General features: G+C 45.5%; 1 protein-coding gene across 1 annotated transcript; it reads left to right on the forward strand.

Moving 5' to 3' along the window:
• Positions 1–26324, forward strand: cd82b (CD82 molecule b). Its single transcript, XM_064336943.1, has 9 exons — positions 1–121; positions 10789–10861; positions 12786–12858; positions 17088–17212; positions 18439–18513; positions 20535–20633; positions 22180–22353; positions 22755–22838; positions 23539–26324. Exons 2-9 carry the CDS (start codon positions 10799–10801, stop codon positions 23614–23616), a joined length of 771 nt encoding a protein of 256 aa, XP_064193013.1. The 5' UTR covers positions 1–121; positions 10789–10798; the 3' UTR covers positions 23617–26324.
• The last annotated feature ends 892 nt before the right edge of the window (positions 26325–27216 follow it).

Raw genomic sequence — 27216 nt, forward strand, 5'->3', positions numbered from 1 at the left:
GGTGGGGACTTTTAAAGAGTTTCCCAGGCACCAGTATAAGCGTCTCACGCTCATAACACGCCGTACAGGAGTTCGACTGACATCTGTTGAAGATTTCTCATTCCTTATTTCGCACAAAGAAGTAAGTTTTAATTTTCTTTGTTCAACCAGCTATCAATGATGCCGTTCATTAACGTTTCAAAATTGAACGAAATAGAAAACTTGGCTTCAGTTCATAGTCACATTCTGCTATAGTACTAACATTGTTATTCATAGCTGCCTAGCTTAGCAGTTTGGGAACTTTTTTCTTGTTAGCGAAGATAGTCTATCGCTACCAATTGCTGGCACGCAGCCTGTAGGTGAATGGCTGTATAATTTGCTTGCGATTTGCAGGGGAGTTTAAATCAGCAAGGTGGCTACAGTTATATTTAAAGCACAACGAATGTTTCTGTTGCTTGCTGACTTGTTTGCCTTTTCCCTCGAATATGGTATTAAAACAGGTTTGATGATGTGGCATCTGCTTAGGTCAATTGGAGATGTTGCCTGCTTGTGTTGAGAGCGAACCCTCGATTATTTATTTATTTACCTCCGTTTATAATTGAAAGCAGGTGCTGTGGAAGTAGGCTCTGCGTTTGTCTTATTGTGCCTTTCCTGCTGGGGGATTAACTTTGCTATGCTACACGCATTGTTCATGGTTTTTATAATGAATGTTAGCAAGTTATCATATCACATAAATCATGCTTTTATTTAACGTTAACCTGCGTGTAACGTGTTCCTTTTATTGATTTTAACATCACTTTTGTTTTCTTTTCTAACATCAATTTTTAACCTGATTTACGTGTGAACTGTTTGGGTCGAATTGTAAGACATTGCGGAGAAAATTATACTTGAATTAGCTAAACACGCTAACAGGGTGTCAAGCTACTTGGCAAAGACTGTAGTGTTAAAGAGAGTCGTCTGGTGAGATTTGTACTGTCGCTACACGTTCTTACAAAAGTTCAACGTGCCACAGGGCGTTCAAATGTGAACCAAGTTCTTTACTAATTTGTATCGTGTATTCAACAAAGTTCCACCACTCGGTTAACAAAACGCTACGGTTAAGGTCGCTGACTAACAACGTCCCAGAATGGGAAATTGCACTGCTTGCTTTGTCTTTAACTGTTATGACAGGGGTACATTTAGCAAGCATAGCAACACCATGCTTGAGTTACAACGAATGTATGGTCTATACGAGTGAATAAGTTTTCTGTGCCTTTGAGCGGGAGTTGTGTGGTTTCAGCAGTTAAGCAGAAAGATTGCGTTTTATCAAAAATATTGTTACCACTTGATAGATAGCCTAGCTGTTCTTGTTGCAAAAACGTGTCGATAACTTTAGAAGTGCTAGCTGGTCCCCTTACGCCGCCCACTTAAGTTAAGCTATGAACATGTGATGAATTAGATTCATTTATACCACAAACATAGATTTAGACCAGCTTGATTCGAGTGTCGAGGCTTTAAGTATTGTTTGTACAGGTATCCTAATTTATGTTACCAGCCAGTTTTGCTTAGTATGCGCTGAATAGGAAAATAGTCATTAGGGCGATTTAAATGTGCCTTTGTCCTGTCGGATAAAGGCAGGCTATGTGAATAGTTTGTTTGGGATGGGGGAGGGGCTTTACTTCACTTCATTGCTGGTCATCTGGTCGTCATCAACCTTGAGTTTGACCCTGCACCCTACATAACAAGAATAAACTGAATCAACCTTGATTTCAGGTCACATCACTCTATAACCGTCATCAGTGAATGTTTAACGTTTAATCAATGTTGAGTTATTTGGCTCTTTGTTGGTGCTAGGCACGGTTAAAAGTGCAATGCTAGATCAACAGCATTGCAGTAGAATTCTCTGTAGATCAAAGCTGTCTAACTCACTTTATCGGCCCTTCTCTCTGTACATTTGGGCTTTGCAAAATCAAGGGTCATCATCCATAATAAGGGCTTTGCTCCCCTGGGGGGTATTTAATGTAATGGGATAGAGATCTGTAATGAGTGTGCAGATGTACAAGTAGGTCAGGTCTGCATGTCCAACTGGTAGACATGATTGCACAGAGAGTTTGGCTCTACTCGCAGTGTTACTGTACTCATGGAGTGGCTGGTTTGACTCTGCTCAATATGAGTAATATAACCAGTGGCATACCCCAAGATTTAGTGTTTTTTCAATTTATTTTATTATTATTTATTTTGTACCATACCAGTGATGCTGCAATGAGATGCAATCTGCTTATTTTCTCGTATTTCAGCATGGGAGCTCACATTGTCCCAGATGATGATAGTTACTCTAGAGTTTCCCATCGACCACAGTGCGATACTGGTCCTGTTGTATGGGCCTTAATACTCCAAGGTGATCTATAACTCCAGTATACTCTTTGCTTGTACATATTGTGATGTTGGCACAATGCTGCACTGGGTCTTCTGTGGTTCTTATTTTATGGTGATGGGATGATCTACTGTAGTGTCTCAAGAATTTGATGTTTGTTCCACTTGAAAACCAACCTCTCCCACCTCTCATCAGCGTGCCTTTTCCATTCCTCTGGATTCTGCTGGTTTTGCCTTGATGTTAGGGGTGCTCAGTATGGGAATTTGACGGGTGATATCAATAACCGATATTTGGCTGGCCAAATTGGCTGATGCCGATCCCTCCATTTTATATTACAGCACAGATGCAAACCGCACCAAAGTTTCCATATTCTTGAAAGGATTTGATGAACACTGACATCGCCTTGTGAGGGAAAAACATAAGCCATTTAATTTGTGTAACAAAATTTTTTTTAAACTAGCTTACTTTAATAAGCAGACCGTATGAGTTTAGACACGTACTGAGTCTTTGTATCACCTTGCCGTTGAATTTGGCTTTTGAGAATAATAAAAGAAAAATAAATAAGAGGTTCAGATGACTTTGGGCTACTTTTTGCACATACCATGTACACCGCTAACAGTATATCAATGCCTCACTGGTACATGCAATTTGGATCATCATATCATATTTGGGCGATCATATCAGCTTTAATCTTAGTCTAAATGACTAACATGACTGCAGCCAGTTTTATTTTATTGCAAACAGTGTGCAAATTTTCTATTGCAAAGATTTGTGGACAAAACACACTGAGGTGAGTTTTGTAGTCTGTTACAGTATGTCTGTATAGAGTTCTGAGAGAAGGTGCTTTGGTTTTTGCCATTAGAGTGCTTTGAGTAGAAAATATTAGAAGTTTTCCCCAGTGAGTTTGAGAATTTTACCAGTGTTGTATTTTTTGATATGCTTGACCACAGTTTAAAGAAAAGTGAGTCAGAAATGGAGTAACTATAGTTTGGGGGAAAATGAGTGAAGCTGAGCTTGTTTGTTTTTGTAGTTTCCATAGCAGTTTAATTTTATTTTATTTTTGGGGGGAAGATGAATTAGGGTTGCCTTCTTTTTGGATTTAAAAATTTTTTTTCATATGCAACTCCAAAACGACATATGGTTCACCTCACAATGTTCGGATTCAGACACTCACGTAGCCTATTTGTTTTAAAGTTTCTCTTTAACTTCCATAATGAAACATACTTTGAATTAAAAGCTCTTTGTTTGTCTGGCAGCCATTTTGCAGCCGGCAAATAGCCTAGTTGGCGCTGGTTTCCTGATTTGGAGGGTAGGTTTCTGGTGTCCCTTGCGTTAAGAGAAGAATATTTCAAGAATTTCCTTTGACTGCTAACAGTCTTCATATTTGTTTTGCGTGTCATTTTGTTTCCCTTCTCTGTTTCGAAATGATATCTTCCAGCTGACACGTAAAGTGAAATCTCTCAGTGATGTTGTTTATCAAGCACTTGTTAAAATGTGATGGAGGCATGGTCTAATTTTATGCCCCCAGCTTGTGAGAAGCGTCTTTTCTAGCTTTAGCATTCTACTCTAGCTTTCACTCTCACCCGTCCAGCGTTGTGTGGCAGGATGGTGATCCTCGATGCCAGTCACTACAGTCAGCTTCACACGGCCTCATTGGGAGGCTCAACATATGACACAAGCTCCTGGCTTTCGAAAGCTTGATTCAGTGTTAAAACATTTCAGAAACTCCCTTTTGGTTTCGTGTCCTTTCAGTTTCACTGAACAGTGAGTCAGTACTGATGCCAATCAAAATCAAGCTATGAGTGTTGTTTATGATTCTGTTCCCTGGTTCGCCTCCTGTGTAATTAAATTGATGTGTAGTTTTCCCCCCCAAAACCTTTTGATTAATTGAATGGTAGATTTGTTTGAGGTGACTCATTGAAATTGATGTCTGCCCATTAGAACATGTTTAACCCTGCATGCCCTACGGTGCATCCAGCTGAAGCTCTTGTCCATAATGTAGTGATGTACCCCAAGGTCCAAAGAGAACCCTCATGTTGGTGCTGATTGGGCCCAAAGTCCAAGCTGACTGCAACAGGGCCCAGGGAGGGAGAGTTTGAGCATGGTATGTTTTCAGAGATCCAGAATTTTTTTTTAGCATTTATTAGCAATTGTGGACAGAAATATCAGTTTTTACATTGTACTTTGCGATTCTTTCCTTGATCGCAGCGGTTTTAGATTGCATGTTCCATAGGAAATAATTCCAACCAAAAATAATATGAAACATGATGTTTTTTGGGGGATAATAATTGTCCGTTAATTCACACGTACAACCTCTGGAGGCACAACTTTGCTGTACAAGTTGTTTTGGAATTACTTGAAGTGGATTTTCTTTCTTTAGACCACAAACCCCCCTAATTTGAAAATACCAGCCTGGCTAGAAACTACTGTAAGTATCTAAAATATCCTTCACTGCACATGGAAATGGGTCTGTGCCAATGAAAAACATACACTTAAACTGAAATAACATCAGAAAAGGCCAGAAAGTGAACTATCCCTTTAAATAGCAGTTCTACAGATGTTCTGTCCCGGAGGTCCGTGTGGAGGCAGCGCGGTATGTGTTCTCGTGCAGGTTGGGGAACGGTCAGGAAGGTTTTGGCTTTTCATTGTGGATATGAGAGTTTCTTTAAGTTCTGCACATGGGGTGGATCAGGTCAAGGTACCCAGCTGAAAAACCAATTCCATTTCAGTCTCCCCCTCCATAACTTTCTCATGCTAGTAGGCTAAATGCTGACATTGCAGTAGACCTGTTTTTGATCAGTCAAGATTTCCTAAGAATATCTTGACGTTTTTATCTCCTTTATATGTTTTTACAAATTTTTCCATAAAATAAAAAAATTTGTAAGGGGAAGGAAAAAACTGGTGTGAATGAAATTGGTGCCTTGTTTTTGCAGGACCCGAGCAGACAATGCCCTGCAGCCTGAGTTCCACCTCGTGCGGGAGCCACTTTGTCCCGTCTATTTACATGCCAACAGGCGCAGAAGTGCCGAGCGTGAGAATGTTTGCCTTCTCGAGAGCCGCCGATGCACACGCTCGCGGCCCCATTCACGGATGCCGCTGTATGGTTGCCATAGGAACCCCCCTCCGCTTATTCAGGGGGATAAAAGAAGTCTGGGAAGAACAAGGACATAAATTGTGTCTCGTTTGCCGGCGTAAGGGGCGCCTGTGGAAAGGATTGGCCCTCTGCGGAGTTGGGATCTGCTGCATAGATGCTCACTTCACACGGACAGACCCAGCATGCTGTCTTTGTCTGTTTTTTAGCCTATATTTTTCCAATTCTTTATCAAAAGGGAAGTTGTTTATGTCTGTGCGGGCTCATGTTCCAAGCTCTCCCTTCAAGAGATATGGAGGTTATTTTGGCTCCTCCTGTTGATGTAGGCCAGTTCGGTGTTTCATTAAAACTATTTAAAATGAGGGAAAAAAGGCAGGTTGCAGCAGACAAACCCCAAAAAAAAAGCATCTCTCATATTTGGGTGAAGTGATTGTGGTGGGTAGAGTGTGTGGCTGGAGTGGGCCTCCATATGTGGAGCTTTTCCATTGTCGGGGGGACTGAAAAGCGTGGCTGAAAGCTGCCATTGTTGGCGCTGGGAAATCAAAGCGGGGCTGTCTTTCTCAGGGTGAGGCGTGAGGCCTGGGACGTGGGGCGCGGGGGCGTGGGGGTGGGGGGGCCGCGCCACCGAGTGTTAACCAGCGCCGCCGAGGGTCCTGGGAAGCCGGGTGGAATGCAGATGAACCCGAACGCGCCAGGCTTCTCTTGAGGGGGAGGGAGATGGATCGTTCAAGGCTGACAGGACTGCTCCACTGAGAGAGAAGTTAATTAGAAAAGGAGCAGTGAGCTCAGCTTGACTACAGCTATATGTCTGACTGTCTCAAGAAAGTGTTTTTTTTTTTGTCTGTCAGCTTTGCTCTCAATTTCATTTAAGAAACCATTTTAGAGGGAGTAAATATAGGCCTATCTTGTATCGCAATATTTTCATGTCACCTGCTAATGTATTGTGCATCTAGACATTATACCGCAGGCTCATGTTTCAAAGTCATTGCTGAAATCTGCATCTCGCTTCTTATCAGTTATTAATGAATTTGTAACAATGTGATGCGCATGTGCGTTTGTGCATCCTGTCCAATCGCGGCCGCCGAGCAGTTACGCTTGTTAAAGCCCAGTCCGATTGTTGTGCTTTGAGTGGGCTGTGATTGGCCTTTTATCTTTTCCCTTCACACCTAGCACGCATCTCTGTGCCGCACAAAGATGCCTCTGTGAGCATGCCCAGTGCGTCGGTGCTGCCTGGTCCCGCGCGCCCGACGGGAACAAGCCATGCGCGCTCGAGAATGGACGCTTTTGTTGTCAGAACAAGGGGACGGTTTGCGTTTCGAGCTCAGGAATAACAGAGGCGCGTTTGTTGGCACTTCCACTGGACCTTATCACAAAGCAAAACAAATACATAGTTTTTCTTGCCCGACAGGGACAGATCAGAGCTTATGAGAATTTTTATGCTCAGAGGAGGCTACTGCCCACCGGAGTCTTTTTAATGTTTTGCAATATTCTTTTAGCTCATTTGAATAAAACTCGTATGAATTTTAGCTCGTATGAATGAAAACAGTAAAAAATTAAAAAAAACAACAAATATATGCAAAAGACAGGACTAGACAATATGCCGAAGAAAGACTAGAGAAGCATTTGTTCTTACATTTATCTTTTTACACACACTGTTTAGACCCGATTGAGCTAAAAATGTGCCTTTTCCTCCATCTGTGTGATTTTAGGTGCAGATGTGTAGTAGCAGGTGTCATGAAGGAAATGAATTTCACTCAAACAAAATCTGACATAAACAACATGCTTCAATACTGTGATGATCTGGGTTTTTTATTATTATTAACTTTTATCAAACTTTTTAGAACACCGTTGAAGATAGCTACCTGAACCAAAGCAAAGTTTTCTCAATAATTAGATGACGAGATTATTGCTGCAGCTGATATAGGAACTAGTTTCCTATCCAGTTTCGTATCAGTTTGATGAAAGCAAGTCATACACCTCTTTCCCAGCCAAGTCTTGCAGTCCAAAACTTTTAATGGATACTTTTTTAATGGATAAGTTTTTTTGTTAATTACAGATTTTTTTATTTTTTGGAAAAAAGCTATTCTTCAAATGAGAGATCGGTAATGATGACATGCTCACTGCACTTACTGGATAATGCGGCAGCTTCTTTGTGCTTATTTGCAGACAGAAATTAGTTGGCAAATGAAAGCACTTATAATTCAGCTGCTCAGTAAGTTTTTGTTTTCCCAAACTTTGGTCTGCTTTGTAGCCTAAGCAGTGAAGTAGCTGAAACATTGGCTAATAGTGTAACATTTGTATATCATTGAAAATAGTGCTAACATTGGTTGGAAGGTAGTCAGTTTCTCTACTTGTTTTCAGCCCTTCCTCCACCCCCACACAGACGGACAATAAGGGTGAGAGTATACTGCCATCTCAGGTTGACCGAAGTGACATCACCAGATAACTCCGTACCGTTGAACAATGCAGGCTGCTCCCACACCATCCTTCTTTTCCATTGTGGCGCTGCGTATCAGCTTTCCAGAGCTCTGAGCCGGAGGAGGAGGAAAATCTGCTAAATCCAGCATGCACTTCAGGGGGGGAGACTGAAAGAGAGAAGAGATTGTCATGTGATACTTGTAGCCTGCGCTTTTCCCCTGGAGCGATAATTTGGAGTCCGGAATGAGCCGCAGCGGTTGTTTTGACATTGTGTTATAAATAGGCCGTATGAGGAGGAGATCTTGAGGGTGAGGCTGAGCAAGGAGAAGGTGTAAACTGGCCAGCTGCCCCCTCCAGTTATACTTGAAGGATACTCCTCTGCTGCAGTGAATGCCCCACTCGGCTGGCTGAGCGTAGGGCAAACAGAAATGGCCGCTTTGGAGAGCAGCGCACAGTGGACTGCGCTCTCATGAATTCACAAGCTGCGGTAATAGGATGCGTGTAGGAATGTGATTGGTCCTTCTAAATTTGGAGAAAAATAAAAGTGCTGGGAATAAAAAAAAAAGTGGTTTTAAAAAGAAGTGCATTTTCCATGTGCCATGTAACCGGCCGTGTGCGTCAGTAGTCGCCGCAGGTCTAGAGATGTGTTGCCGGGGAGCGAGTGTCATCGCTGGCAACGTCTCCCGTTCTTCTGGGTTCTGCCGTTCACTTTTGGCTCTGGTTGTGGAGGTTAGTACTTTCACATGTGGCGGAGGCATGTCTCGTGGTTTTCTACCCACCCCCTTGCAGGCAGGATTGGCATCATTGCGGGGTGGAAAGTTTCCATTGGCTGAACACCTGGACCACACCTGCAATCTTACAGGTCGCTTCCTGCGACTAATCTAGTGTGGTGAATTGTAAAGAGGAACTGATTCTCTAAGCCTTTTCTAAATGAGAATATTTTGTTCGATGTATTGACCAGGGAATGCCAGACACGAGATGGCTTTTTCATGTGTGTGTGTGTAGCAGTGTTGGTATAATTGCTTTACTCTATGTCTGCAGTTGGTTAGAACATGAATTCCCCTTCTCTGAATTGATAAGATGTATTCCATGAAATTCAGCATTCTGTGTTCTGACCGTGGAAGGTCATCCAAGCTGTTTTTAACCATTTGGTGTTGATCCTGGATGGCACCACACCATGGACCTCTATCATCTGCTTTGCTGCAGTGTTTAAATTAGTATTATTCCTTCAATGTGAATGTGAGTTAATGGTCAGTTCTTTTTTCCATGCAGTCTGTAACATCTGCAGACTGTATGTGTTGTGGGCTTGGTCTGCTCTAAATGCACCAGGACAGCTGACGCTCTTCACAACAATACAGTCCAGTAGACATGTTCCACAGCACACCGCTTGTTCTCATGCACATTGGAGCACGTCACAGTGAGCAGACTGTGTTTACTGGGACTTTGTCATGACACTCGGCTTGAAAATGGGCCAGTTACAGCAGTGTCCTTGCAATTTAACCCCCCTTTAACCACGCTCACACTCTCTCTATCTCACTCACACTCACACACACACACACACACACACATACACACACACACACGCTTACACAACCACGTTATCTCTCAGACACTCTCTGCTTTATCTGCCCTCTTCAGTGGCGTGCTAACTGCTGGTTTTATTTTCATAGCGGTCCAGTACGTTTCAGTGGGCAGGCCAGACTGGCCCTCTGCCTGGGAGACCTATCGGCACGACACACCCCAGTTCTGACAGCACAGGGCGCCCTGCTTCTAACGGCACAGCACACCCCACTGCTGACAGCACAGGGCGCCCTGCTTCTAATGGCACGGCACAACCCACTGCTGACAGCACAGGGCGCCCTGCTTCTAATGGCACGGCACACCCCACTTCTGACAGCACAGGGCGCCCTGCTTCTAACGGCACGGCACACCCCACTTCTAACAGCACAGGGCGCCCTGCTTCTAACGGCACAGCACACCCCACTGCTGACAGCACAGGGCGCCCTGCTTCTAATGGCACGGCACAACCCACTGCTGACAGCACAGGGCGCCCTGCTTCTAATGGCACAGGGCGCCCTGCTTCTAATGGGGCGCTTCTAACAGCACAGTGCACTGTGCTTTCAATGGCACAGTGCACTTTACGTCTAACGGCACAGGCTGTGCTGCGCTTCCAATGGCACCGGCTGTGTGACACTAACCAATTTCCAGCAGTGGGAATGTGGGTCAGTGCCCTGTGCTCATTCACTGCCTCCCTGTTGTATTTTTTTTTTCCCCCTCTAGAAACCCATACTGAACTGACTCCCTCATCTTGTGGGTTGTTTGAACAATATATTGAGCATGTTGTTTACAAAAGGGGTTCCAAAAATTATCTCAAGGTCCTGTAAATAGCCTAGAACCCCTCATCTCAAAGGAGGGTCATTGCAATACGCCTTTCTACAGGCTGCAGTGGAACATGTGGAGGTGTGCTTAAATCAGGAAATAAATATGTTATGGATTTATATATCACGGGACCATGTATCGTATCACCACGGTATGATCTGAGGACATGGATACTGAATTTATTGAGGGTATTGGGGCCCTTGCCCTTCAGGAAGCATGAGCAGAACTCTGGGAGTTGCCAAAGTTCTGGTTCAGTGTATGGTGTGAAACTTGTTGCTGGAAGCGTGTCTCATGGATCCTGTCGCTCTGTAATAAACTCCACCATTCCCCCACCAAACTGCCAAACCCTTGCTATTTATTGCCCTGCCTGTGAGTTTTTTGGTTTTGTCGTTGGGTGTCACCTCCCATGTCTCAGCCGGGAGCAAAGCCACAAAGCCCCAGAAGCTGAAGACGGAGGGCTGGTCGTTGCTTAGCGAAGCGTTTGATGTGGCCTGTGTGGCCCCCCTTTGATGTGTGGCTCAGGGGGTTTTTCCACACCCCTCACCCCCTTTGCTTCCTGTCTTCACAGGCTCACAGACATGGGGAAAGGCTGCATCACGGCGACCAAGTACTTCCTGTTCCTCTTCAACCTCCTGTTCTTCGTAAGTTCTCCCAGCACTCCTCACCTGCTTCTGTCTAATCCGTACTGCTGGAAGGGCACATATAGGCTACTGCATTTAATAAACAAAAACATGCTCTGTCTGAGTCGAGGCATGGAAATATTCAAATGTCCACAGAAACTATTCAAACACACTTTCCCAGCTCTCCCGTTCATGCCGGATGTTTGTGTGAGGAGAGGTTGTTTTTCGTCAGACTGAATGACTGTGAGCTAGGCGACCATTTTTTAAAACCAAGCATTAAATGGTGCTGGAGGCCCCAAAGCTGGATCAGGGACCTTATGTAATATGTACATAAGGTTGCTGGTGACAGCCGGTCTTGCTTTCCTCCAGCACCTACTGTCAGAAACACCTCAGGGTGATTAAACAAAGCAGACCTCCTCGGAGTAAATAATGGGCAAAACTGGCTGGATCATTTAGGAGAAAGCATCTCCAGTGCTCTGTATTGAACTTGCTGATTAGAAGTTTTAGGAGTTTAAAGAGCTGCTTTAATGGTTAGTGGTCTCAGTCCAGCCCCACGTGGTTTGTTAATTAAGATCCCGAAGGAAAGCATTCCTGGAAACATTGTGCCACCCCCCCCACCCCTGAGATCCAGCCCCTTAATTACACAGGAGGTGAGCGCATTACTGCCCAGATACTGCAGTAATTCCTATCCGTTCCATCCCACGGAAAGAGGGGTGCCTGAGTCTTCCTCACCCCGACAGAGTGAAACTTTTTGATCTGCCCTTTAACAGTCTATAAGTCTCAGACTGTCCCCTGAGGCCTAGACCACATCACATGGAGCAGTGACAGCCCCCCCACAGGCCCTCTCAGTTTAGAGGTAGTTTTAGGTTGTTCTTGGGGGAATGTTGCAATTTGTTGCACAAGGTCGGTTGCTAGACACAAGTTTAGATAAAGAGCATAACAATGAGTGTTTGCATTCTTTGTGAATGATACAAGAGTCACAAGGAGGTCAAGTCTGAAAGCTTGTGTCCCACTATCTGCAGATTAGGGCAGTAGGCTTGCGCAGTGTGACATAACCCTTGTCATGCTAACAGGGTCAGTGTTACAGCTCCACGATGTGCACAGTGATAACTGCACAAAAGAAGCAGATGGATCCATGCGCTTGTTGTTTCCAATGCCTAACTGTGTCCTGTCATTGTAGGACAAAGGATTTTGTGATGCAGTGTTTAGTAAGCTGTTCTTGATCCCTCAAAGAGAACGTGAAAATAGCATTGACTCATTTGCAGTGACATTTATCGATTGACATGTAACCATGGCCCTTAGTACGTATAAAGGGGGTCACTCAAACATCAGTAATCAGGCGTTATTGATTGCATTGCCCCTGTAGCCCCTGCTACAGATGAGCTGATCCATGACCGGCGAACCACGTTGGCGATGATGGTCGCCGGCCCGTCTCTGTAAGCAGTGCCTTCCTCTTGGGCCTCTTAAACGGTCCTCGTCTGCCACACGCGCTCCCCCTCTCTCCACGCGGCGACGGGGCTTGATCAGTCCCAGATGTCCAAGAGAGCTGGCGCTCCACGGTTCGAGATGAGCCAGAGCTTCCTGCAGGCCAAGATTCCTTCTCTCTCTCTCGCACACTCACTGTCTCCCTGGCTCTTTTGTAGACTCTTATGGGCTTTATTAGTCTGACTAGAGCTATCCACAGTTGCCAAACCATTTTTAGAACATGAATGCAGAAGAACCCTCTCCCCTCTTCTTGCTCCTCCTGAGTATGTTAATGCGTTTAAGTGGATTCATACCTCTCTTTGTCCATGTCGTGCATGTACACAAAATACACATGGTCAGCATCATCTCTTCATGAGAGATGTATCCTGTGGACGTCACCACTTGTTAAATGAATGTCCTGTCTTCCTTCCTGTTTTCATTCCATGTACCAAAAACGTTTGTTTCTCTTTCTTCCCTCTAGATTTTCGGGGCCCTGATTTTGGGGTTTGGACTATGGATGCTCCTGGACAACCAGAGCTTCATTGCTGTTCTACGTAAGTTCAGCATGAGCCCCTCTCTTCTCCCTACCTCGTGAGAACCATCATGCCAAGACCACGTTCAGTTAGGATTTATATCTGCAGAGGAAGTTCATGAATAAAAATACAGGTGTTCAATGGTGCAAGTTTGTTTTATTTTACTGGCCTGATTCCTCTGGGGGAGGGAAAAATCTATAAACCCAGAACACTGTCAGCCATAAACATAATAGCATGAAACTCGACCTCTTTTGAAACTGAGCCATTATTGTAAATATCACTGGACATTAGTGTGAGTGTATAACTGTTATTTATAAGATAAAATAACCCAATTATAGTACTATGAGCTTTTAATCCAAACAAGACATTGGCAGGCGCTCTTCAGTGCCTGCTACAGTCCCAAGTGAAAATAAACCCGGTTGTTTACGTCCAACAGACATAGCGATAACACTCTGGCTGATTGGTAGTTAGATTGGTGATGTCACTGTTATTAAAATTGACAAGGTTCTCTGGAATAACCTGTGTGGGTGTAACTGGTTGTTTGTCATTTGCTGTGGGTGTAGCCATAGCTGCTCTGCGCTCTATGGTAGTGCAGGGTGGTATCAGTGTTCTCAAAATAAACATGCAGCAAAATGGATTCCATGCCGGTGGTAATCATTTCAAGCATCTTCAGACCTGCTTCTTAGGAAATGTGCAGTACTTGTGTTAGTTCTTCAGATGTGATGTAGGATGTGTGTTTATCAGCCTCAGGAAGTCGCGTTTGATCATAGGTAAGTTTGTGAATATCACATTATAATTGCACTTTGGTAGCCAAATATAAATTAGTTGTGTTTATTTTTAGTTTGAGCACTTTTTGTTTGGGGAAACAACATTTCCATGGTTCTTTTTACAGCATCCCACTGGAACAGCTGTTTTCCCTGCTCTCTGATGGGACAGTGAGTCGATAGCATTTGCGTGTGTGGTGTGCGCTGGTACGGTATCTGAGACATCAATTAGTGTATATTAGGCTGTGGAACGCTCACTGCATTTGACCTTGGCCTGTCTGCTCCACTGGGAGGTACAGGAAGCAGAGAACCCTTCATCTTCCTGTCCCGTACTACCCTTACCAAGGCTTCTGCTGATCTTTGTCTGCAGTCTCCGCGCCTGCACCCTGGCCTCACACCCCTGTAACTTGGTTTTCTTTATGATGAGAAAACCTGGCCGGCTTCTGTGGTTCTGGCCATGTTGTTCTGCGCACTGTAGATCAAGGCGTAAGGAGATTACCAGCGTCAAGCTGTCTCTTCCATCAAGACCCCTTCTTGTCAGAACGCACGCGTGCGCACACGCACGCATGCGATACCGCCCCCATGGTAACAGAGTCACGCTGAGCCAGTCCTACAGCCCGCTGCTGAGTTTGCCCCTCAAACACCGCACCCAGCCAAAGGCACAGGACACCCCCGTCCTGCCAGGGAAGGCTCGTTTCAGGCACTCTTCATGAATCCAAGCGTCGCCCTCTAGGCGGTGTGCCTCCATTTACACCGGGCTCCTATTTCCTTTATAAACTAGACGAAACTCGCCCCGGTGAACGAGCCAACCCGAACAAAGAGGGAACGGACGCTTGGTGGCAAACTGACTCGTCTCACTGATTATCATAAATGGTTTCAATGTGTGCAGTGGAGACAGAGTTGCCTGACCGCACCGCTGTTCTGCTCTGTGCTCCTGGATGAATGATGCATTCAATGCACATTAATTTTCTGACCTTCATGAATGTTGGAAGACGCCCTGCAGCAAGCTGCCATCCATTTTGTTTTTTAAAGTAATTGTCAGTATATTGGCAGCATTCTATTTCCCTGTTTGCACATAGAGAGTTGATTAAGACTGGTTTCTCTTCATTTTTTTGGAATTTGCAACTTCCAATCCTGTTTTGAGACTGGAGTGTCTGGTTAAGTTTTTAAAGTTTAACGGCCTGCATGGATTTTGAAGTTTTGAAAGAAGCTGAAGGTGTTTAGGAAACTGTGTCTCAGAGTTCCACACCCGGTCAGTCCACTGCTCTAGTATTACCGTGCGTGCTGCGTGGTCTGTGTTCACGCCCCGAGGAGGCACCGTAAGTAAAGTACACTGTAAGTACAGTACATTTTGCTGAAACCCCTGGCACTAATGATCCAGCTGCTCCCTACCTCCTGAGAAAGCAAACTTTCAGCAGGCTGGCTGCTCCCTGAGGGAATATCCTAGTTTCTGACATTCTGTATGAAGCGGAGTCCCACATCCTGGATGTTGGCTACATGTAGCGGTTCCTCTTTCGCTTGTTTCTGTGGGGTTTAGATGTGCCTGTTCAGTGGTTCGGCATACCACAGGTGCAGGCCTATTTTCGAAGTTCTTCAATCTCAGGTCTCCTCCAAGCTTGCGTACCATCTGGTTTTCCCATGCAAAGCTTTTAAAAGAAGGAACACAGTATAGCTTCACAGCTGTTGGGACTTTTGCAGGAATTCTTGAGAATAGCAAGACATTATCTGCATTCATATTTTTCCATGGACATGTACCAGACTCTAGCTCAATGGCAACAGTGGGTATAGCTGCCTTGGCAACCACATCTACAGTAGAGGCCGTACGCTCAGCGGAGGCATTTCGTACGGGTTTCTGTGGAGAAAAACAGCAGTGAAACTTCCACCCAGTCTGAAGCCTTCAGTGAGTTTCCACTGAAGTGGCCGTGACTTCCCTAAAGTGCGAGTGGCGTTCACCGTTTCTTTTTGGAGAAGCCATAGTGATGTCACTACCTCGACGCATTAATGTCATTAGGCCACCGTAAGACTAGACGGGTCTGGACAGGTTGTGTCATTTTAGATGAGAGGTGCCGCTCTCTTAAGATCTTTTCGTCTCTTATAAGGTAAGGTTCCATGTCCCGCTATCCTTTTTGAGCTCTTTAACGGAAATGTATAATATTTTTAGTAACCCCTTCTTAACTACTCGGAGAAAGAAGGCCGCTTGCTTCATGTGGCAGTTTTGAAGTGCAGCCAGCACTTGTACGTATGTACCACCAGCAAAATCAAGCTCTCGCCCTCTATTTTCAGAAAGCCATGATTTAACTTAATGACTACCTACAGTATGAAAGGCGTACATATCTGTTGGTGACAGAGTTGGGTGAAACGGTTACAAATCCATCGTGCTCGGGCAAGCCTTCATTATGTTATTTTATTTTTGTAGAAACCTCATAATATTTATGTCTCCGTGCCGTGATTTGAAGCTAGATCACTTCAGATCGAATGACAAGCCACAAGGTTAGCGGGGTCACACACACAACGCCCACTCTTATGCGGGCCCAATTTATACCTTAGGGAGGAGCGGGTCCTGGTTAATTCTTTAGCTTCTAATTATTCACCAACCGCCGAGTGCATCTATGTTTATGTTGCTCTCCCTGTATAGTGGTAAAATGCATGTTCTGCGCGTCAGTGCAGGGATTGATGATTGTACAGTGTGTGTACCACATACATGAAGGAACAATTTGGCGTGTGGCGTGCGCTTACCCGCCTAGGCTGACACACATGCAGTAATAAGGGAGCCTATTTTTACATAAGGCCTGTGGAGTAATGACATGCACCGTACCCGCTGAGGCTCTGAACCGAACAGCTTTTAAAGATGTCTTGTTTTGGGCTGGGGCCCAGTTGCTGAACGCGCTGAAATGTCTGACCGGGTTATGAGGCCTGTGTTTTGGGCCGGGGCCCAGTCCTCTTAGCCCTTGGAAACGGGCCATGGATGGCAAGGAAGACTTAAGAGAGAGAGAGAAGGGAACCTGGACACTTAGGGGGAGAGAATCCAGGAGCGATAAAGAGAGAAGCCAGGAGAGACAGAGAGAAACCACCAGGAGAGATGAGTGAAGCAAGGTCCGCTTTTCCCTCAAACCTAAAACCTCTTTCGATCGGTAAATATCCCAGGGCTGTCTACCTCCCTCACGCGCGTAGGCGCCCCTCAGCCAAACCAGCCTTCACGAGACAGACCCCCAGCCCCCATCCCCCACCCACCGCCATGAGCTCCGGCTCAGCAGGATCTCCTGAAATACTGCTCTGCCCCAGGTGTAATACAGGGCCTCACCCTACTCCAAACGTGCTCCCCTGGCATGTCATCAGAAGCCATCTATGAGATTGAATTGCTTTTGATGGGGCCAGATTTGTCAGTGCATGTACAGTGTGTGTTAGTGGGGTGGCACTGGCCATGTGTGTGTGTGTGTGTGCACATGGACCTTTTTTAATGCTGTCCTCTCTTTATTTTCCTCACAGAGGAAGCCTCCACATCTCTGAAGGTGTGTTCCTACATCCTGATTGGCGTGGGCTCCCTGACCATGGTCATGGGCTTCCTGGGCTGCCTCGGGGCCGTCTATGAGCTCCGCTGCGTGCTGGGCCTGGTGAGTCGGCCGGAGGCCGCGTCCCCTCGGCGCTAACGCTAACGCTACGGCCCGTGCGAGATGTCATGTGTGCGTGATGGGCGGCACTGCAGCATAATGATCGGGGGACTGGCTTTGTAACTCCGAAATCTCAGCTGCCATTCCCAGGTGGAGCACTGCCGTTGTACCCTTGAGCAAGGTGCTTAACCCAAATTGCTTCAGTAAAAATCCAGCCGTATAAATATACTGCATATAAAAGAATGTTGGTTGTGTAAGAGCATCTGCTAAATGCCTGAAGTGTAAATGTAAAATGCAATGTGTGTCTTCTCCATTAATTCTGAAGTACCGTTGCTGCTGTGGGTATTCCTTCAGTGCTAATGCAGTTTGTCTTCTGTGCTAACGTTCCTTTGCTACACTGTATGTCTTTAGCACCTAATGCTAATGTGCCGTCAGTGTAATGTGGGTCTGCTCTCTACTTAAAGGGCATCTTCTTTGCTCATGCTTTATACAGTAGCATCATTATAAGGTGTGTGCACAGTGGTAATGCAGTGTACCTTTGTGTTTGTGTGTGTGTGTGTGTGCGTGCCACCCTTTTGTGACCTCAAGTCTTATCTTGTGCAGGATCATAAAATTAGCTTCCAATGTGGTCTGGATTCAGTCAAAATATATAGTTTTTCTTTTTTCCCTTTTCAAACGGTCTGGCATTCAGTGGTGAATGAATGCATTGTGGGGAGAGCTGAAAGTAACGCTAACATTTATTTGTCAGCGAGCTGACTGAATCATGGGCCATTAAAGTACCCCTTCTGTGTTAAAGCCATGTTGGATTATTAAACTGCATCTTCTGCTTTCAACCTGCTGTCTTGTCAAGAGCACGTTGTCAGGGTTAATACAGGCTGGGATTAGTGAATGTGGGGTTTCTGGGGATTATCGTAGCCGTGGGATCAAGGGGACATCCTCAGGGAAAACAGGAGGGGATCATGGGAAACCTGCAAAGAGTTAAGACTGCGGAGGGTCAGCAGGTCTAAGGACAGACTATCTGACCCAGTTAAAACACACCGACCAGCTGTTCGACTGGCTTAGTGTCTGTGTGGCATGAGGAGTGTGTGAGGAAAACCCAGTTTTTCTAACGGTCCCTCCCGCTATGTAGTTTTGGAATTACAGTGATGGGGGATTGAGGCTGTTTGGGGGGATGTGTCATCAGTGGCAAGGGCCCTCATGTCTGTATCCCTTGATTCTCTCTGTTGCAGTACTTCACCTGTCTCCTGCTGATCCTCATCGCCCAGGTGGTGGCCGGAGCGCTCATCTACTTCCAGCGGGATGTGGTGAGCCGTGTTGTCCTTCTCTCTCTCTCTCTCTCTCTCTCTCTCTCTCGTTGTCTCTCTCTTTCTCTCTCTCTCTCTCTCTCTCAGCGGTTCTTTGCACCAAGCAGGGTCCCCTGTTCCAAGGGCAGCCTCAGTAATTAGGAAGCCTGATGTCCATGCTTTTCTCATTACATTCACGGATTTTAAGCCAAAAACTTTGCTTTAGTTCCCGAAGGGATGCACAAGCTCTTTATATCCTTTCAGGCCGGCTAGCGTGGCGAGTGTGTTTAAAGGGCGAAAGAGCGTCGCGGCTGTGCTGCTTTGTCGTCACACTGACCCCATGGGCCTTTACAGAAAAAACCCCAACCACAGCGTGGGTCAGGGTGCTCTTTCAGTGGGTGCCCCCTGCAGCCTGGCTGGGTGGTGGTGCGGCTGGGTTTTTATCATGGTTGTTATTATCCAGAAGGCCTTGGGCCTGTAAGGTCACAGGAAGTGGGGTGCGCCTGTGAGCGGGGCAGAGAACCGGCAGGGTCGAAGCGGACAGCACTGGGGTGCCTGCCCCCGCACTCCCCCCATCCTGTCATCCAAGGCATCTGAGGGGCCGACAGGAAGCACCTGGTCTGTTTTTGTGATAAATTGGGATGTTACCCACTCCTTTAGTCTCCGCCCCCCTCCCCCCCCCAAGTCAGCTGCCCCACATCACAGATCTGGTGTAATCAGTGTTTATTTTTCCTGGGCGACTTCTTCGAAACCCATCGCCGCCTCCCCTCATGCACCGTTTTTGAGTTAAATGTCCCAGTTAGCAGTATGTATGTTGAGCTCCATAATGTTTGGGACAAAGCCATATTTTTTTCTTGATTTGGATCTGTACTCCACAATTTTAGATTTCCAGTCAAACAATGCACTTGCAGTTGAAGTGCCATTCTTAGTTTTTATTAAAGGGTTTGTTAATACATAGAATATATAAATAACAGCATTTTACCCAATGATGTTTCAAACAGTTAAAAAAAAGATACTGTCTTCTATTTTCTCTCATTTTGTCTCAGTCTCATAATGGATTCTTTACTTTCATTGGCACAACTCTCATCCTCATGTTGACAAACGTCAGTAACAGATTCCAAAGGCAATCAAAAATGAATGAAGACTAGATACTAAAAGCTATGTGCAGAAAGCAATTGAACTGACCCACCTAATCCGAAACACCTGTGAAGCTATTTGTCCCAAACATTATAGCGCCCTGAAATATGGGAGGCTATGTATGAAAAAGTGCTGTTATTTTGACATTATGAAACCAATTAAAAGGTGTGAATCTGCACTTCAACCGCATATGAATTGTTTGATTGTGAATCTAAAATACAGAGCCAAATCAAGGAGAAGAAAGAAAAAAAAGTCTTTGTCACAAACATTATGGAGCTCACTGTATATGTTGGGGCGGATTGTACTTTTAGTTTAGTAGTTTTTCTACCACCAAAATCGAAATGAGGCTCAAGGGACCAGTGGATATTTCCAACAAACTGAAACATCTTACCGTCTTGGGCTAGATGTTGCTCGACTTGATTTTTTTCATTCCATTGGGCACACTTTCGGTTTACTCATGATAGAACCATGATATTTCTGGCTTTTCACAACACATGGCTGCAAAACGTGCCAGAGGTGTGTTCCTGTTCATATGAGCACTAACAATCTAATCTGTTTTCGGGTGAGGCAGGCTGTGTACATCTCCATGTTTACTGTAGGTTGTCGTAATGCTATACGTAGCATTGTTGTCCAGCATTGCACAAGACCAGATAAACCGGTTTAATGTACGCTCTCTAGCGAACCCAGCCCCCAAGCTTTAATATGCCAGCTATTGAGAGGTCCCAACAGCAGCCCGTTTGCATCTGCTGGTCGTGACCTCAGCAGGCTTCAGAAACCGCAGCTGTCTCTGTCCCTCAGTCTCCCCATTCTTCCTGTAATGGGGGGCGCCTCCTGCGTCCCCCAGAATTCCTCCGGAGGACCGAAGCATGAAAGCGGTGAATAACTTTGGCCCCTTTCCATTTCAGCTGAAGACCGAGATGTCCAACATCATGAACAAGGTCATCGTGGACTACACCGGGCAGAACCGCACCACGGACGTGGCCTGGGACTACATCCAGAGGACGGTAAGGAGGGTCCGGAACGGGCTCCACTAGGCCCAGAACCAGGGCTGGCAGGTCCAGATCAGTGGGTCCTCTGTTGTACCTGTGAGGCGAACACTGGGTAACACTGCCGCTGCCTTTTAAACCTGCTACTTAATCACTCAATACTCATGCAACCCAGTCACGTTATTTGTATGATAACTTGGCACAGGGAAAGGCTAGCTTAGAAGGTTAATGAAGTAGGTGTGGATCTGGCATAGAGCCACTGGTGGTAAGAGCCACTTTCTGTTAGGAGCACAAAAAGAAAAGTGTGCATGTATTTGACGGTACCCGTTTCTCCCAGTCTAAACTCAGAGAAGGCGTCTATGGAAAGGACAGTAAATTTTATAAGGTATAGTGGATTCGGAAGTGATTGAAACGTATTGAACATAAACCAGAAAGGCGGTGCTCCACCAATCTGTTAAATACTGTCTGTGTGTGACTTTATCCTGAGGTGAATGAGGGGGTGTGTACCGAAGCACTAAATTCTCTCGGCGTTTCAGCTAGTATTACCTGCTTTTATGAAACACCTGACACCCAGATACAAAGGCCTGGGAGAGCGCATGCGGTCTCTGAGTTCATACTCGACAGTGCCAGCTTTGAGATTTAGGGATCTGGCTGAAAGCACCCATCTTTTTTCCGCTGTTCACTTCCATATCATGTATCCATTTACTGTGTTCAGAGCAGCTACAGCTTGCTGCATGCAGTACAATAAGCCCCATTAAACGGCATCAGACTCTGTGAAATGATCCATTACACATTCCTGACCGTGTCAGTGAAGCAGTGGCATAATGAATACAACATCATGCGCAAGTGTTTTAGTCAAGAGGACAAACTAGAGCAACCAGCAGCAGTAAAATGTACCATTGTATTATGAGGTAATCAGGACTGAGGCTCTGAGGGTGGCTGTAGTCTTTCCACTCTGTCCCTGGGGCCCATCCAGGCTGCCGAAAATGGGCCCTCAAATTTAAATGTAAAATTATAGATGTTTTTAAATCTCTTCTTTTATTTATCAGTGTGAATGAGGAGAACAGTTGTGTAGCATACAAGCGATCATCAGTGTTAATGTGCATACTTGTTATCTCCATTAAATAGAGAAATCACAATTTCAGATTGACAGATAATCAACATTGTGAAGGCACAATTATTCAAACTAATCAGACAGTTTTATAAGTTATCACACTATTAGCTTACGGCAGCTTGTGACTAACAAGTCCAGTATTTTTTGTAATGGCAATGGTATGGACAAGCAGGTAATTTTATTGTGAATGTCCAGAACAGTGTTTCCCAAACCCGGTCCTGGGGTACCACTGTGTATGCAGGTTTTTGTTCCAACCATAATTGCAATCCCAGAATTTTAACAAGCTGTGAATTTTTCTTAAATAACCAGCATACAGTGGTCCCCCAGGACCTAGTTTGGGATCCAGTGGCCTAGAAGTTGTTCTTCTGCTACCGTGGCTGTCTAATTGTTCCAGAGTCTGTTGCATGTTTCAGTGATGTCTCTCTCTCTTGCTCTCTTTGGTTTTCTCAGATTAAGTGCTGTGGGTGGACTGGTCCCGGTAACTGGTCTGAGAACACTGTGATAAGGAACAGCTCCCAGCCACTGTACCCCTGCTCCTGCCGAAACTCGTCCCAGCCCGGGGTGGACGTGAAAAACGGAGGTTTCTGCGAGTCCCTGTCCACGGACTTGCCCGTTTACAGCACGGTACGGTCCCCCGGAATAACACACCCCCCCCCCCCACCTGCCCTTCCTGTGCAGACTGTGGGGTCTGAAGCCCTGCTGCAGCAGTCTCTCGCCCACCTCTCCCTGCCCAATGGAAGGTGTGGACTGCCTGTCCAAGATGAGCCCCCCAGAGGCTTTGGCTCACACAGCCGCAGTGCCCTTGTGATCCCCGCTGTTGTCTTCTCCTGAAATGCCAGACGGAGATCTGCACAGAGGCCTTTCCTGTTCACCCTCCCTGCTCACAGGCCCGTCCAAACACAGCCGCGATCACAGAGGCTGCCTTTTTTCTGTTCTGTGGAATCGTCCCATCGTTCATGTCCCTCTCTCCCTCTCTCCCCCTCTGTCCCTCTCTCTCCTCTCTCTCTCTCTCTTTCCTCTTTCAGGGCTGCGCCTCCAGCGCGGAGAAGTGGCTGGTCAGCAACGGCGGGGTCATCCTGGGCGTGTGCGTCGGGGTGGCAGTCATCGAGGTACTGAGCCCGCGCTTCGCTTTCAGGCTCCTCGAGAGGCGGCCCTGCTGCTTGCGTCGACCGCGCTTTAGCCCCCCCCCCATCTGTCCCGCCCTTCCTCTGCCCTCCACCTCCCTTCCCAAAGCTGCTTCTGGCCGCGTTAGCTGCTCTCCTCCCAGCCTTGGACCTGAGCACGGCAGAGCGCAGCAGACATAAATGTTTGCGTGTCTGTGGCCCGAAGCAGAAGGGTTTTTTTTTTTTTGGGACGCGAGAAAGCTGAAACTCTGATGTGCTGTAAAACACACCAGCTGCTCCTCGTCCCGCTTTGTTCTTTGATACCTCACTCCCCAACAGCTTCACAACACTCCACACTCCCCAAGAAGGACATCCCGCTGGAGTTACTGAGAGTATTGCGCTGCTTGAAAGTTACCTTTTTTATGTCTTTGAATTTGAATGTCTTGTTCTCAAGATCAAAATCAGACTGTGCTCCCGAAGTGACATCACGTTCAAGTTTACTGGAAGTAGTGCACTGCTTAGGGTGTCTATATATATCTAAGTCTTGCTCTGTCAGGATGTGGTTCAGATCTCAGCCCCACCCCACAGGTTGTGCACTGCCTCCTCAGGGATGGAGCTGAAGGTAGTGCACCCTACTGAGGATATAGTGTGTGAATTGTATCACTCTGCACTTGAGTGTCCTGACCAGCTCTTGTGTTTCCCACAGCTGCTGGGAATGATCCTGTCCTTGTGCCTGTGTAGGAGCGTACACCAGGAGGAGTACACCAAAGTGCCCAAGTACTGAAGCTGAAGACTAAGGAACCCCACCCAAAATCACACCCCAATCCACTGCCACCCTCGCCCTCTCCTACCTGTCTGTGCCAATCCACCCACCCTCAGAGACCCAAATAAGAGATCTCTCACTCTCTCTCTGTCTTAGCCACACCAAATCCTCAGCTCGGATGTTCACGAGCCAAACACAAATAGCGATATTTGGGACATTTGTCATACCATTAAAGATTAAAGCAAATGTCAGCAACAGTTTACTTGTTAATGTTGGGGTGTCTGTGTCAATGCAAGATGTACTCAAAAGAGAGCGTTCTTTTTGAGCAAGTTTAAAGCCAGTTTAGTACACACTTTGCCGGGTTCACGGGGTTCACGTCCTAGTATTTATGTTGAGGCAGAAAGTTCATATGCAAGTTTACAGTGATAACATTTTAGTCTTTTTCTGACCTGTTAGAACAGTGGGCCAGATAATGCTGATCCAAGATTGTGAGAGAGTCAGAGATTACCCAGCAGGGATCATCGTCCTTTTCCAAAATATTATTTTCATTTCTAAATATGAAAATGTAGTACGTTAATTTGTTTTGTTCTGTTTTCCCGTTTTGTTTTTTCATTGGCAGCGCTTCTTAATTTAGTTATTAGTTTCATTTTCCCTGAGCACTTTAGCGAACGGTTGTGAGATGTTGATCAGTGACGCGGAAGCCTGGGGAGGGCCAAGACTGCATAGCGAGGAAGGCGAGGGCAAGGGTTCAGGGGTCAGGGGTCAGAGGCACCCTGATTCAGGGTCTCTTTATGGTACAGTGTCCCAAAAATGTCTTAAGTATTTTTAGTTTCATGGGGGGGTTGGGGTGTTGGGTGTGGGGGTGGGGCAGTGCGAGGGGGCAGGCCTTGGAAATGGCAGGGTGGTAGAGTGACTGAGTTTTTTGTGGCATTTCCAGCAGACCGGTTGCTCCCGTCCGGTGGTATATTAGGCCCAGGTCAGCCACCCCACAGGAACAGCAGGTTGGCCAGACATTAAAGCTGTTCTGCTGCCTCACAGCACAGAGCCTCCAGTCTGCCACTGGCCCATCTGGGCCTAAAAAAAAAAAAAAAAAACATTGCTGCCCCCTGTGGGCTCAGAACGGAACTGCAGGTCCTGCAGTCAGGCAACCTCAGCCGTGTAAGTGGCCCCCACCCCCAGCTGCTCCTGTCCCATTCTGGCTCGGTCCCAGCCGGTCTCTGAAAGAATTAGCATACCTTAAACAATAATTTCCCATGGAGTTTGTGCAAAAAATGATGTGCTTGACTTGTTTTGTATGTGCTTTTTTTTGTTGGTTCTGTTTCTTTTTTTAATATTGTATATATATTTTAGATTAGAAATGAATGATCATCTGATCAGACGGACAGCACGGTCAGGATTTTATAAATGGGAAAGGCATTTACCCGCCTTCTTTTGTTTTTTTTTTAAGGGGGGAGGGGGGAAAGCTATTGTTCTTACTCCACACTTTGGCTGGTTCAGTGTATCGTCAGCAGTATTTGAAGTAAAGTCATAAATACGAGCCAAGCTGTCTAGCTGCCAGTGGGAAACCAGCAGTGGAAATTAATCTGGTGCTCCCAAACATTTCCTTCCATCGAAGCCAGCAAACCTCACAGCGTCAAGCTTGCATTCCAGCTCTTCCCACAGGTAGGCAGTCAGTCAGGTTTGGCCGCAACGCTACTGGCCTTTTAACAGTGCACTCACAGATCTTGCCTCTAGTTCACAAGAAATTTGATACCACAAGGGAGGCTTCCCCTGGAGCCAAGATGGCAGCTTTACCAAAACAGTTTGTTTATGCTTCCAGTATTTTTCTGATTCATTTCTGCTGTCTACTCATAAGACTATTCATTGGAGAAAGATTGAATGGTAGTGATTTGTGTGAAAAGCGCATGAATACATTTTAGGGGAGTAGAATCGCTTCCTGGGTAAAAAATGGAACGTGGCCAGCTGAGATTAAGGTCTGCTGAAACTAATTACTGGGGATCTGAATTTGTGTTCAGGTTTTCACTGAAACCAAAAAGATTAAAACCTTAAAAGTTTGCCGCTTCAATTTGATCCATAGCGCAAGTCAGCGATTTACATTTATGCGTTACATAAACATACTTATTGAACGTCTTGGTAATCAAGTGGATCAGTTCTCAGGTAATTAATGTGTGTCCTGTGGCTGTTCTTCTTGAAAGAGGTTATAGCTTGGGTTTTTGACGGAAAAAAGGCCATTGGATGGATAATGCGGATGGCAATGACTCAAACCTGTATTCAGCTAAAGTCTCTGTAAAGAGCAAGTCTTGGAAGCATTTAAATGTGTTTTTTTCCACGTGGAATGAATGTGCTGGATTTTATTTCAGCCCATTTCTCAATGTAAATTGTAAGGGCCAAGTCCTGGAAGATCTTTTCTAGAAGTTTCTCTGCTTATTGTTTTTGAGGTGGGAATAAATCCAGTTTTCACCCTAATTGTCAGAACTTTATGAAACATAACGAGATTAGAAGTGTTTCTTGTAGTAAAATAGTCGTTAGGTTTTAGTTTAGGGCTTTTGTTATCATTTGCTTTACGTTTTATTTTAAAAATGGAAAAAAAAAATGTTTTCTTTATTTTTATTATGAGATCTATTCTCCTGAGTCTAGGAATACTTTGAAAGCATAGATCACCCTTAATAAACTCCTGTGTATTTTTTGTTTGGTAGATCGACTGTTATAATAAAGTGAACTCACACCAATTCTTCATGATTATTGAGTGCAGTAGGAACACCACTAACCAGCCTATTATTATGATGGCGTATTCATTTCTATAAAGGTATGCGTTTTATTTTTGCAGGGACGAAACCATTCACATTGCAAGCATTAACTTACACAGTCACATAATTCAGTCTTTAACTGACATTACCTACGAATGCCATAAGGTGGTGCTAGCGCATTGTCTCACCAATCCAGTAAGTGGATGGTGGCACACTGCCTTTTGTTAGATTGCCCCTTGACATTGTGAGAGAGCAATAAGGCATGCATTTTCTCACTTTTTTATTTCATTATATTATAGTGACACTTGCAGTACTGTGTGAGTCCAGCAGGGGGTAGACTGTACATAAAATAGAATATGTGGCACCATGCTGAAGCAGGCAGATTGGGAGACAGGGAGAACAGACTGGGACAACTGTAAGATTAGCTGATTGAGATGAGGTTTACTTGCCCAATGCTGCTCTCCTCACTGAAATGCAGGAAAGCCAGTGTTCAGTCTAGCACCATTTGTGTTGCTTTGAACTGTTTTGCATGACTTACTCACAGTGCTCCGTGTAGTATTACATTTTCAGTCATCACAGTAAAATACTGAATATTTAATCTAGACATTGAAAATGTGCCAATCTCCTGTCCGCATGCATCACCATTTAAGTCAACCACTGTGCCCTTTGTGTCTGCCTGTGTTCAAGAAGCTTGTATCAGCGCATGTTCATGGAAAATAGATACAGAGCCAACAGGGGGGGAGAAAAACAAGGTTCGAGATTAACTAATGTGCCGAAACACTTTCAGCGTTGAAAGTAGCTCTGATCCCTGCCAGCGCTGGCCGGTGTGGAGGGCAGTCCAGGAAGAATGGTGTTGGCTCTAATGAACAGCGAG

This window comes from Anguilla rostrata, chromosome 5, assembly GCF_018555375.3.
Source record: "Anguilla rostrata isolate EN2019 chromosome 5, ASM1855537v3, whole genome shotgun sequence".
NCBI classification, from domain to species: Eukaryota; Metazoa; Chordata; class Actinopteri; order Anguilliformes; family Anguillidae; genus Anguilla; species Anguilla rostrata.